Source organism: Chiloscyllium plagiosum, chromosome 9, assembly GCF_004010195.1.
Source record: "Chiloscyllium plagiosum isolate BGI_BamShark_2017 chromosome 9, ASM401019v2, whole genome shotgun sequence".
In the NCBI taxonomy this organism is placed as follows: Eukaryota; Metazoa; Chordata; class Chondrichthyes; order Orectolobiformes; family Hemiscylliidae; genus Chiloscyllium; species Chiloscyllium plagiosum.
Window position 1 is genome coordinate 88,250,840 of NC_057718.1, and position 13,295 is coordinate 88,264,134.

Consider the following 13,295-nt stretch of genomic DNA (forward strand, 5'->3'; position numbering starts at 1 on the left):
CATCCCATGGACAAAACCAATGTCATCTACAAATTTGCATGCATAGGACTGCCACAAACACGACATAGGACAAACAGGAAGAAAGTTAGCCACCAGGATACACGAACACCAGCTAGCCACAAAAAGACACGACCCTCTCTCCCTTGCAGCCCTACATACGGATGAAAAAAGCCACTATTTCGACTGGAACAACACATCTATCCTGGGACAGGCTAAGCAAAGGCATGCCAGAGAATTCCTAGATGCCTGGCACTGCAACCACAACGCCATAAACAAACACACAGATCTGGATGCCATCTATCAACCCCTCAGAAAACGAACAGGAAATGACATCACCACAAACCCCAGGAACCCCATCCGGAGAAAGATATAAATAGAAAGCAGGAGACAACAGCTTCGCTTCACTTGGAGGTCGCCACTGATGATGTTACCTAGCCAGGTAACGAAACGTCTGGATATCAAATCTACAGCTCAGCGAGCAAACCTACACTCATGATCCAAAGTACTTGACAGCTGCTGAAGTACTCGGAAGTGGAATTACTACACAAATATAGGAAATATGTCTGCCAATTTGTACAGAGTTAGATTCTATAAACATCCAATTGCCAATGACTAGATCATGTATTTAGTGGTGTTGGCTGAGGAATAAGTACTTGCCAAGATCTGGAAAAAATACTCCTCCCTTAAACTAGTATTATGGGATCTTTTATATCTATCTGAGACAGATGTTGTGTACTATACTGTATACTGCCCAGCTCAATCATCTCTTGGACGGCCTTACCAACTCCCTGCTATCTCTCCCACTCCCTCTCCGCCTCCCTCCTCTCCGCCTCCCTCCTCTCCGCCTCCCTCCTCTCCGCCTCCCTCCTCTCCGCCTCCCTCCTCTCCGCCTCCCTCCTCTCCGCCTCCCTCCTCTCCGCCTCCCTCCTCTCCGCCTCCCTCCTCTCCGCCTCCCTCCTCTCCGCCTCCCTCCTCTCCGCCTCCCTCCTCTCCGCCTCCCTCCTCTCCGCCTCCCTCCTCTCCGCCTCCCTCCTCTCCGCCTCCCTCCTCTCCGCCTCCCTCCTCTCCGCCTCCCTCCTCTCCGCCTCCCTCCTCTCCGCCTCCCTCCTCTCCGCCTCCCTCCTCTCCGCCTCCCTCCTCTCCGCCTCCCTCCTCTCCGCCTCCCTCCTCTCCGCCTCCCTCCTCTCCGCCTCCCTCCTCTCCGCCTCCCTCCTCTCCGCCTCCCTCCTCTCCGCCTCCCTCCTCTCCGCCTCCCTCCTCTCCGCCTCCCTCCTCTCCGCCTCCCTCCTCTCCGCCTCCCTCCTCTCCGCCTCCCTCCTCTCCGCCTCCCTCCTCTCCGCCTCCCTCCTCTCCGCCTCCCTCCTCTCCGCCTCCCTCCTCTCCGCCTCCCTCCTCTCCGCCTCCCTCCTCTCCGCCTCCCTCCTCTCCGCCTCCCTCCTCTCCGCCTCCCTCCTCTCCGCCTCCCTCCTCTCCGCCTCCCTCCTCTCCGCCTCCCTCCTCTCCGCCTCCCTCCTCTCCGCCTCCCTCCTCTCCGCCTCCCTCCTCTCCGCCTCCCTCCTCTCCGCCTCCCTCCTCTCCGCCTCCCTCCTCTCCGCCTCCCTCCTCTCCGCCTCCCTCCTCTCCGCCTCCCTCCTCTCCGCCTCCCTCCTCTCCGCCTCCCTCCTCTCCGCCTCCCTCCTCTCCGCCTCCCTCCTCTCCGCCTCCCTCCTCTCCGCCTCCCTCCTCTCCGCCTCCCTCCTCTCCGCCTCCCTCCTCTCCGCCTCCCTCCTCTCCGCCTCCCTCCTCTCCGCCTCCCTCCTCTCCGCCTCCCTCCTCTCCGCCTCCCTCCTCTCCGCCTCCCTCCTCTCCGCCTCCCTCCTCTCCGCCTCCCTCCTCTCCGCCTCCCTCCTCTCCGCCTCCCTCCTCTCCGCCTCCCTCCTCTCCGCCTCCCTCCTCTCCGCCTCCCTCCTCTCCGCCTCCCTCCTCTCCGCCTCCCTCCTCTCCGCCTCCCTCCTCTCCGCCTCCCTCCTCTCCGCCTCCCTCCTCTCCGCCTCCCTCCTCTCCGCCTCCCTCCTCTCCGCCTCCCTCCTCTCCGCCTCCCTCCTCTCCGCCTCCCTCCTCTCCGCCTCCCTCCTCTCCGCCTCCCTCCTCTCCGCCTCCCTCCTCTCCGCCTCCCTCCTCTCCGCCTCCCTCCTCTCCGCCTCCCTCCTCTCCGCCTCCCTCCTCTCCGCCTCCCTCCTCTCCGCCTCCCTCCTCTCCGCCTCCCTCCTCTCCGCCTCCCTCCTCTCCGCCTCCCTCCTCTCCGCCTCCCTCCTCTCCGCCTCCCTCCTCTCCGCCTCCCTCCTCTCCGCCTCCCTCCTCTCCGCCTCCCTCCTCTCCGCCTCCCTCCTCTCCGCCTCCCTCCTCTCCGCCTCCCTCCTCTCCGCCTCCCTCCTCTCCGCCTCCCTCCTCTCCGCCTCCCTCCTCTCCGCCTCCCTCCTCTCCGCCTCCCTCCTCTCCGCCTCCCTCCTCTCCGCCTCCCTCCTCTCCGCCTCCCTCCTCTCCGCCTCCCTCCTCTCCGCCTCCCTCCTCTCCGCCTCCCTCCTCTCCGCCTCCCTCCTCTCCGCCTCCCTCCTCTCCGCCTCCCTCCTCTCCGCCTCCCTCCTCTCCGCCTCCCTCCTCTCCGCCTCCCTCCTCTCCGCCTCCCTCCTCTCCGCCTCCCTCCTCTCCGCCTCCCTCCTCTCCGCCTCCCTCCTCTCCGCCTCCCTCCTCTCCGCCTCCCTCCTCTCCGCCTCCCTCCTCTCCGCCTCCCTCCTCTCCGCCTCCCTCCTCTCCGCCTCCCTCCTCTCCGCCTCCCTCCTCTCCGCCTCCCTCCTCTCCGCCTCCCTCCTCTCCGCCTCCCTCCTCTCCGCCTCCCTCCTCTCCGCCTCCCTCCTCTCCGCCTCCCTCCTCTCCGCCTCCCTCCTCTCCGCCTCCCTCCTCTCCGCCTCCCTCCTCTCCGCCTCCCTCCTCTCCGCCTCCCTCCTCTCCGCCTCCCTCCTCTCCGCCTCCCTCCTCTCCGCCTCCCTCCTCTCCGCCTCCCTCCTCTCCGCCTCCCTCCTCTCCGCCTCCCTCCTCTCCGCCTCCCTCCTCTCCGCCTCCCTCCTCTCCGCCTCCCTCCTCTCCGCCTCCCTCCTCTCCGCCTCCCTCCTCTCCGCCTCCCTCCTCTCCGCCTCCCTCCTCTCCGCCTCCCTCCTCTCCGCCTCCCTCCTCTCCGCCTCCCTCCTCTCCGCCTCCCTCCTCTCCGCCTCCCTCCTCTCCGCCTCCCTCCTCTCCGCCTCCCTCCTCTCCGCCTCCCTCCTCTCCGCCTCCCTCCTCTCCGCCTCCCTCCTCTCCGCCTCCCTCCTCTCCGCCTCCCTCCTCTCCGCCTCCCTCCTCTCCGCCTCCCTCCTCTCCGCCTCCCTCCTCTCCGCCTCCCTCCTCTCCGCCTCCCTCCTCTCCGCCTCCCTCCTCTCCGCCTCCCTCCTCTCCGCCTCCCTCCTCTCCGCCTCCCTCCTCTCCGCCTCCCTCCTCTCCGCCTCCCTCCTCTCCGCCTCCCTCCTCTCCGCCTCCCTCCTCTCCGCCTCCCTCCTCTCCGCCTCCCTCCTCTCCGCCTCCCTCCTCTCCGCCTCCCTCCTCTCCGCCTCCCTCCTCTCCGCCTCCCTCCTCTCCGCCTCCCTCCTCTCCGCCTCCCTCCTCTCCGCCTCCCTCCTCTCCGCCTCCCTCCTCTCCGCCTCCCTCCTCTCCGCCTCCCTCCTCTCCGCCTCCCTCCTCTCCGCCTCCCTCCTCTCCGCCTCCCTCCTCTCCGCCTCCCTCCTCTCCGCCTCCCTCCTCTCCGCCTCCCTCCTCTCCGCCTCCCTCCTCTCCGCCTCCCTCCTCTCCGCCTCCCTCCTCTCCGCCTCCCTCCTCTCCGCCTCCCTCCTCTCCGCCTCCCTCCTCTCCGCCTCCCTCCTCTCCGCCTCCCTCCTCTCCGCCTCCCTCCTCTCCGCCTCCCTCCTCTCCGCCTCCCTCCTCTCCGCCTCCCTCCTCTCCGCCTCCCTCCTCTCCGCCTCCCTCCTCTCCGCCTCCCTCCTCTCCGCCTCCCTCCTCTCCGCCTCCCTCCTCTCCGCCTCCCTCCTCTCCGCCTCCCTCCTCTCCGCCTCCCTCCTCTCCGCCTCCCTCCTCTCCGCCTCCCTCCTCTCCGCCTCCCTCCTCTCCGCCTCCCTCCTCTCCGCCTCCCTCCTCTCCGCCTCCCTCCTCTCCGCCTCCCTCCTCTCCGCCTCCCTCCTCTCCGCCTCCCTCCTCTCCGCCTCCCTCCTCTCCGCCTCCCTCCTCTCCGCCTCCCTCCTCTCCGCCTCCCTCCTCTCCGCCTCCCTCCTCTCCGCCTCCCTCCTCTCCGCCTCCCTCCTCTCCGCCTCCCTCCTCTCCGCCTCCCTCCTCTCCGCCTCCCTCCTCTCCGCCTCCCTCCTCTCCGCCTCCCTCCTCTCCGCCTCCCTCCTCTCCGCCTCCCTCCTCTCCGCCTCCCTCCTCTCCGCCTCCCTCCTCTCCGCCTCCCTCCTCTCCGCCTCCCTCCTCTCCGCCTCCCTCCTCTCCGCCTCCCTCCTCTCCGCCTCCCTCCTCTCCGCCTCCCTCCTCTCCGCCTCCCTCCTCTCCGCCTCCCTCCTCTCCGCCTCCCTCCTCTCCGCCTCCCTCCTCTCCGCCTCCCTCCTCTCCGCCTCCCTCCTCTCCGCCTCCCTCCTCTCCGCCTCCCTCCTCTCCGCCTCCCTCCTCTCCGCCTCCCTCCTCTCCGCCTCCCTCCTCTCCGCCTCCCTCCTCTCCGCCTCCCTCCTCTCCGCCTCCCTCCTCTCCGCCTCCCTCCTCTCCGCCTCCCTCCTCTCCGCCTCCCTCCTCTCCGCCTCCCTCCTCTCCGCCTCCCTCCTCTCCGCCTCCCTCCTCTCCGCCTCCCTCCTCTCCGCCTCCCTCCTCTCCGCCTCCCTCCTCTCCGCCTCCCTCCTCTCCGCCTCCCTCCTCTCCGCCTCCCTCCTCTCCGCCTCCCTCCTCTCCGCCTCCCTCCTCTCCGCCTCCCTCCTCTCCGCCTCCCTCCTCTCCGCCTCCCTCCTCTCCGCCTCCCTCCTCTCCGCCTCCCTCCTCTCCGCCTCCCTCCTCTCCGCCTCCCTCCTCTCCGCCTCCCTCCTCTCCGCCTCCCTCCTCTCCGCCTCCCTCCTCTCCGCCTCCCTCCTCTCCGCCTCCCTCCTCTCCGCCTCCCTCCTCTCCGCCTCCCTCCTCTCCGCCTCCCTCCTCTCCGCCTCCCTCCTCTCCGCCTCCCTCCTCTCCGCCTCCCTCCTCTCCGCCTCCCTCCTCTCCGCCTCCCTCCTCTCCGCCTCCCTCCTCTCCGCCTCCCTCCTCTCCGCCTCCCTCCTCTCCGCCTCCCTCCTCTCCGCCTCCCTCCTCTCCGCCTCCCTCCTCTCCGCCTCCCTCCTCTCCGCCTCCCTCCTCTCCGCCTCCCTCCTCTCCGCCTCCCTCCTCTCCGCCTCCCTCCTCTCCGCCTCCCTCCTCTCCGCCTCCCTCCTCTCCGCCTCCCTCCTCTCCGCCTCCCTCCTCTCCGCCTCCCTCCTCTCCGCCTCCCTCCTCTCCGCCTCCCTCCTCTCCGCCTCCCTCCTCTCCGCCTCCCTCCTCTCCGCCTCCCTCCTCTCCGCCTCCCTCCTCTCCGCCTCCCTCCTCTCCGCCTCCCTCCTCTCCGCCTCCCTCCTCTCCGCCTCCCTCCTCTCCGCCTCCCTCCTCTCCGCCTCCCTCCTCTCCGCCTCCCTCCTCTCCGCCTCCCTCCTCTCCGCCTCCCTCCTCTCCGCCTCCCTCCTCTCCGCCTCCCTCCTCTCCGCCTCCCTCCTCTCCGCCTCCCTCCTCTCCGCCTCCCTCCTCTCCGCCTCCCTCCTCTCCGCCTCCCTCCTCTCCGCCTCCCTCCTCTCCGCCTCCCTCCTCTCCGCCTCCCTCCTCTCCGCCTCCCTCCTCTCCGCCTCCCTCCTCTCCGCCTCCCTCCTCTCCGCCTCCCTCCTCTCCGCCTCCCTCCTCTCCGCCTCCCTCCTCTCCGCCTCCCTCCTCTCCGCCTCCCTCCTCTCCGCCTCCCTCCTCTCCGCCTCCCTCCTCTCCGCCTCCCTCCTCTCCGCCTCCCTCCTCTCCGCCTCCCTCCTCTCCGCCTCCCTCCTCTCCGCCTCCCTCCTCTCCGCCTCCCTCCTCTCCGCCTCCCTCCTCTCCGCCTCCCTCCTCTCCGCCTCCCTCCTCTCCGCCTCCCTCCTCTCCGCCTCCCTCCTCTCCGCCTCCCTCCTCTCCGCCTCCCTCCTCTCCGCCTCCCTCCTCTCCGCCTCCCTCCTCTCCGCCTCCCTCCTCTCCGCCTCCCTCCTCTCCGCCTCCCTCCTCTCCGCCTCCCTCCTCTCCGCCTCCCTCCTCTCCGCCTCCCTCCTCTCCGCCTCCCTCCTCTCCGCCTCCCTCCTCTCCGCCTCCCTCCTCTCCGCCTCCCTCCTCTCCGCCTCCCTCCTCTCCGCCTCCCTCCTCTCCGCCTCCCTCCTCTCCGCCTCCCTCCTCTCCGCCTCCCTCCTCTCCGCCTCCCTCCTCTCCGCCTCCCTCCTCTCCGCCTCCCTCCTCTCCGCCTCCCTCCTCTCCGCCTCCCTCCTCTCCGCCTCCCTCCTCTCCGCCTCCCTCCTCTCCGCCTCCCTCCTCTCCGCCTCCCTCCTCTCCGCCTCCCTCCTCTCCGCCTCCCTCCTCTCCGCCTCCCTCCTCTCCGCCTCCCTCCTCTCCGCCTCCCTCCTCTCCGCCTCCCTCCTCTCCGCCTCCCTCCTCTCCGCCTCCCTCCTCTCCGCCTCCCTCCTCTCCGCCTCCCTCCTCTCCGCCTCCCTCCTCTCCGCCTCCCTCCTCTCCGCCTCCCTCCTCTCCGCCTCCCTCCTCTCCGCCTCCCTCCTCTCCGCCTCCCTCCTCTCCGCCTCCCTCCTCTCCGCCTCCCTCCTCTCCGCCTCCCTCCTCTCCGCCTCCCTCCTCTCCGCCTCCCTCCTCTCCGCCTCCCTCCTCTCCGCCTCCCTCCTCTCCGCCTCCCTCCTCTCCGCCTCCCTCCTCTCCGCCTCCCTCCTCTCCGCCTCCCTCCTCTCCGCCTCCCTCCTCTCCGCCTCCCTCCTCTCCGCCTCCCTCCTCTCCGCCTCCCTCCTCTCCGCCTCCCTCCTCTCCGCCTCCCTCCTCTCCGCCTCCCTCCTCTCCGCCTCCCTCCTCTCCGCCTCCCTCCTCTCCGCCTCCCTCCTCTCCGCCTCCCTCCTCTCCGCCTCCCTCCTCTCCGCCTCCCTCCTCTCCGCCTCCCTCCTCTCCGCCTCCCTCCTCTCCGCCTCCCTCCTCTCCGCCTCCCTCCTCTCCGCCTCCCTCCTCTCCGCCTCCCTCCTCTCCGCCTCCCTCCTCTCCGCCTCCCTCCTCTCCGCCTCCCTCCTCTCCGCCTCCCTCCTCTCCGCCTCCCTCCTCTCCGCCTCCCTCCTCTCCGCCTCCCTCCTCTCCGCCTCCCTCCTCTCCGCCTCCCTCCTCTCCGCCTCCCTCCTCTCCGCCTCCCTCCTCTCCGCCTCCCTCCTCTCCGCCTCCCTCCTCTCCGCCTCCCTCCTCTCCGCCTCCCTCCTCTCCGCCTCCCTCCTCTCCGCCTCCCTCCTCTCCGCCTCCCTCCTCTCCGCCTCCCTCCTCTCCGCCTCCCTCCTCTCCGCCTCCCTCCTCTCCGCCTCCCTCCTCTCCGCCTCCCTCCTCTCCGCCTCCCTCCTCTCCGCCTCCCTCCTCTCCGCCTCCCTCCTCTCCGCCTCCCTCCTCTCCGCCTCCCTCCTCTCCGCCTCCCTCCTCTCCGCCTCCCTCCTCTCCGCCTCCCTCCTCTCCGCCTCCCTCCTCTCCGCCTCCCTCCTCTCCGCCTCCCTCCTCTCCGCCTCCCTCCTCTCCGCCTCCCTCCTCTCCGCCTCCCTCCTCTCCGCCTCCCTCCTCTCCGCCTCCCTCCTCTCCGCCTCCCTCCTCTCCGCCTCCCTCCTCTCCGCCTCCCTCCTCTCCGCCTCCCTCCTCTCCGCCTCCCTCCTCTCCGCCTCCCTCCTCTCCGCCTCCCTCCTCTCCGCCTCCCTCCTCTCCGCCTCCCTCCTCTCCGCCTCCCTCCTCTCCGCCTCCCTCCTCTCCGCCTCCCTCCTCTCCGCCTCCCTCCTCTCCGCCTCCCTCCTCTCCGCCTCCCTCCTCTCCGCCTCCCTCCTCTCCGCCTCCCTCCTCTCCGCCTCCCTCCTCTCCGCCTCCCTCCTCTCCGCCTCCCTCCTCTCCGCCTCCCTCCTCTCCGCCTCCCTCCTCTCCGCCTCCCTCCTCTCCGCCTCCCTCCTCTCCGCCTCCCTCCTCTCCGCCTCCCTCCTCTCCGCCTCCCTCCTCTCCGCCTCCCTCCTCTCCGCCTCCCTCCTCTCCGCCTCCCTCCTCTCCGCCTCCCTCCTCTCCGCCTCCCTCCTCTCCGCCTCCCTCCTCTCCGCCTCCCTCCTCTCCGCCTCCCTCCTCTCCGCCTCCCTCCTCTCCGCCTCCCTCCTCTCCGCCTCCCTCCTCTCCGCCTCCCTCCTCTCCGCCTCCCTCCTCTCCGCCTCCCTCCTCTCCGCCTCCCTCCTCTCCGCCTCCCTCCTCTCCGCCTCCCTCCTCTCCGCCTCCCTCCTCTCCGCCTCCCTCCTCTCCGCCTCCCTCCTCTCCGCCTCCCTCCTCTCCGCCTCCCTCCTCTCCGCCTCCCTCCTCTCCGCCTCCCTCCTCTCCGCCTCCCTCCTCTCCGCCTCCCTCCTCTCCGCCTCCCTCCTCTCCGCCTCCCTCCTCTCCGCCTCCCTCCTCTCCGCCTCCCTCCTCTCCGCCTCCCTCCTCTCCGCCTCCCTCCTCTCCGCCTCCCTCCTCTCCGCCTCCCTCCTCTCCGCCTCCCTCCTCTCCGCCTCCCTCCTCTCCGCCTCCCTCCTCTCCGCCTCCCTCCTCTCCGCCTCCCTCCTCTCCGCCTCCCTCCTCTCCGCCTCCCTCCTCTCCGCCTCCCTCCTCTCCGCCTCCCTCCTCTCCGCCTCCCTCCTCTCCGCCTCCCTCCTCTCCGCCTCCCTCCTCTCCGCCTCCCTCCTCTCCGCCTCCCTCCTCTCCGCCTCCCTCCTCTCCGCCTCCCTCCTCTCCGCCTCCCTCCTCTCCGCCTCCCTCCTCTCCGCCTCCCTCCTCTCCGCCTCCCTCCTCTCCGCCTCCCTCCTCTCCGCCTCCCTCCTCTCCGCCTCCCTCCTCTCCGCCTCCCTCCTCTCCGCCTCCCTCCTCTCCGCCTCCCTCCTCTCCGCCTCCCTCCTCTCCGCCTCCCTCCTCTCCGCCTCCCTCCTCTCCGCCTCCCTCCTCTCCGCCTCCCTCCTCTCCGCCTCCCTCCTCTCCGCCTCCCTCCTCTCCGCCTCCCTCCTCTCCGCCTCCCTCCTCTCCGCCTCCCTCCTCTCCGCCTCCCTCCTCTCCGCCTCCCTCCTCTCCGCCTCCCTCCTCTCCGCCTCCCTCCTCTCCGCCTCCCTCCTCTCCGCCTCCCTCCTCTCCGCCTCCCTCCTCTCCGCCTCCCTCCTCTCCGCCTCCCTCCTCTCCGCCTCCCTCCTCTCCGCCTCCCTCCTCTCCGCCTCCCTCCTCTCCGCCTCCCTCCTCTCCGCCTCCCTCCTCTCCGCCTCCCTCCTCTCCGCCTCCCTCCTCTCCGCCTCCCTCCTCTCCGCCTCCCTCCTCTCCGCCTCCCTCCTCTCCGCCTCCCTCCTCTTTCCCCCATTCAGCAAATTGATTGTTGCAAGTCTACAGATGAAAAACGAACAGGAATGGCCGCAGATGAACAAAATAAAACTAGTTTAACTGATTCTATTCGATCACTCTGGCAGATATACAGTAGCTGGTATGATCTTGAGTTGTTCTAACTTTTCTTTCTTCTCATGAAGGGTCAGTTTGATATTGCTGTTGCCAGTGAAATCATGGCAATCCTTGCCCTGACCAATGGCCTGGCTGACATGAAAACTCGGCTTGGTAAAATTGTGGTAGCCAACAACCGGAAAGGACAACCAGTTACTGCAGAAGATCTGGTATGTACCAATGGTGTTGTCATTTATGTATAAATATCCAGGCATTTGACTATATGCAAGGGAGGTGATAATGCCAGATTACAAAAGTTAGCTCTGTAATTGTCATTGGAAAGAGATCATTTCTGAATGAACTCAGTTTCTGGATCTGGTGGACGAAAGGAATGGGGACTTGTATTTACATAGCACCTTTTTATAAACTTGGGGAAACTCCAAGACACTTTACAGCTAATACTGTAGTTATTATTCTAATGTAGGAAATGTGGTAATCAGTTTGCCTACCAAGCTCCCACAAACAGCAAAGCAACAATGAACAGATTATTTGTTTGGAATTCCCTTCTATCCCTCTGACTTGTCTGTTTCTAAGACAATACATTAATATTCCCTCTAAACTTTTGTGTCCACTATTCTATGACTCATTTGACTCTGTTTCCACTTTTGTCTGCCTGATCAGGTGTATTTAAAATCCCATGACTCTATTTTGTAGAAACATAGATAATTGGAGCAGGAATGGGCATTAAGCACTTCAAGTTTGCTCCACCATTCAATATGATCATGGCTGAATATCCAATTCAGTACCCTGTTCTCACTTTCTCTCCATCCCCTTTGGTCTCTTTATCCCTAAGAACTGTACCTAACTCTTTCTTGAAAACATTCAATGTTTTGGCGTCAGCTGTATTCTATGTAAAGGATTTCATCAGCTCACCACTCATTGTCTCAGTACTAAATGGCCTATCCTGTATCCTTAAACTGTGACCCCGCTTTTACAAAGGAAAGAATAACAGACACGGCCTTGATGCTATTCTATTTTTTTAAAAAAAGTTGCTGCTGACAATGTAGTCCTGCCTGTGTACTTCACTGAAGTGTATCTTTGCATTGGTTTCTGGAGGTGGATTGGAATCCATGTCCTGCTAACTCAGGAGAGTGTGCTATTGGCTCAGCTTTGACTGGCTTTGCAGTGCTGGCAGTGGCTGGATGGTAGAATTCACCACAATTCATTGGTTTGCTTCTGTCAGTATGGCTAGTCAATTGTTCACCCATGAGCTTCTGGAGTTCTACAATGTTGTTCACTCTTTTCCCCTTAGATTCTTCTGCTCTCTGCTTCTTCCGAATTCCAGATTTTCATTAGTTAGGTTAAGCTATGTAAAGGACAATGCAAAAATCAGTTGTCTTAGAGCTTTGTAGCATGAAAACAGACCCTTTGGTCCAACTCGTCTATGCCAACCAGATGTCCTAAATTAATTTATTCCCAGCACCCGGCCCATATGCTCTAAACCCTTCATATTCATATACCTATCCAAATACCTTTTAAATGTGTCACTTCCCACATGGTCACTGCTTTGTCTCTCATCCTCCTTTTTAAAGTGCCGTTGGTTTAATTGCTTTTGCTTTTCAAAGTTCCAAAATAATGCATAGCTTATAAAACAGTAATTACTACTCCCAGAATTCAAGGAAATCCACTCCAACACTGATCCCGAAAGCTAGAACTAAGGGGTATAGTTTAAAATAAAGCCCATCTGCCCATTTAAAATTAAAACGAATAAACATTTTACCTCTCAGGGTTGAGGGTTGTGGAACTCCCCTCCTCAAAATTGAGTGCAGTTGCGTTGATGAGAGATTGGAATCCCTATAATGGTCTTAATGGATAAGAATGCAGATTTCATCATTCTTAAGAGCATTAGTGAACCAACTGAGTTTGTAGAAAATTCACAGTTGCATGGTATTGGTTCTGATAATTGACTCCATTTCCAGATTGGCTTTTGTAGACTGATTTCAAATTCTCAAGTTATAAATGCAGAACTTGAACTTGTTCGTTGCATAAGTAGTCCATATCTGAGAATTTCTGTCTACCTCTGTCCATCTGAAGACCAACTTTTTTTAATAAGTAATTTCTCTGCTATTTTTGTGCAGGGGGTTAGTGGTGCACTAGCCGTTCTGATGAAAGATGCCCTCAAACCAACCTTGATGCAAACTCTGGAGGTAAGAACATTAAGAATACTCCTAGACCTAATCCCAGGAGGACCACCCCACTAAGTTAGGAAAAGAATCAACATGTATTTAGATAATGCCTTTCCTTACCTAGGATGTAACTGGCCAGTTAACTCATTTTGAAGTGAAATCACTATTCTAACACAGGATTTCAACAGCCAATTTGTGCGCAATGTGGTCGCTCAAACAGCAATGGGGTAATGGTTAGATAATTTGGTTTTAGTGAAGTTGGCTGAGGGATAAATTTTGGCCTGGACTCTGGGAGACATATGCTGTTGTTCTTTGAATAATGTCAATGAAACTTCTATGTTCACCTAAAAAAAAAAGTCAGCTTGCCATCTTAAAAGGCAGTGCAGTGCTCAGTACTGCACCAGTAGTATGAATCCAAATTATATTGTCAAGATCCTCCCATAAGTTTGAATTCTGACCTTCTGACTCCAAGCTGAGAGTTCTTAGTTTGAGCAATGATTAACAGCTAATAAGGTACATAGGCACATGGTTAGACCATTTCTCTCTTTGAGACCATTCTGCTATTTAGTCACGCCATGGTTATTCTGTGCCTCAAGTCTTTTTATTCATCTTTGTTCCATACTTAGCAAAAATCTGCCTTTATAAGAATTAGATTTTATTGTCACATGAACTCAAGTATACGAATACAGGAGCACAGTGAAAAGTGTACAAAGTGACCATTCTCCAGTCCCATGTTGGTTATAAGACCAGAATTTAAAAAACAGAAAGAAAATCCAAACAGTAAGTAAATGTACAGATCTTAAAGTGTAAAGCCTTATCTGCATAAAGATGTTTGGAATGCTCAGCTATCAAGGCAGGCACCCAAGCCGACTCTCAGCCTGGAGTCAAGGTCAGCCTGTGGACTCTAGTGGACTGGCAAAAGGAAAAGTCTTTGAATGTACACCAATTGTAAATATTTAGTAAATGGGCTTTAGCAATTAATACTTATTCCCTCTCTTGCTGGAACCTGAAGTCTCTTATTCTTTATCTCTGTCTCTTGCTGTTTTTTTTTATTTTCATGTTTTGAGGCTGAGAACTTTGCATTTCGGTGCTTTCTCTAGTGAAGGGATGGCTCATATGTTCACAGCGCTTGAGGGGTCTGTTAAGGGTCACAGATGTAAAACAAGTTCAAGGCGGTTATTTTTGAAGCTGAAGTCATTTATTATTTTTGTATATATGAAGTAATTGTATGGACCTATGCAAAAATAAAGGTCATTTAAAAAGAGCATGAGAAATACTCAAAGAAGGTGAATGAGAATTTATGAACTAACTAACTAGAATATAATTTTGTGGGGG

General features: G+C 62.1%; 1 protein-coding gene across 1 annotated transcript in view; it reads left to right on the forward strand.

The window, feature by feature from the left end:
• Positions 1-13,295, forward strand: part of mthfd1l (methylenetetrahydrofolate dehydrogenase (NADP+ dependent) 1 like) — a 179,411-nt gene that overhangs the window by 72,859 nt on the left and 93,257 nt on the right. The window contains exons 17-18 of the mRNA XM_043696855.1: positions 9,850-10,004; positions 11,913-11,981. Coding sequence (XP_043552790.1) covers positions 9,850-10,004; positions 11,913-11,981 — 224 coding nt within the window. The remainder of the gene's footprint in view (positions 1-9,849; positions 10,005-11,912; positions 11,982-13,295) is intronic.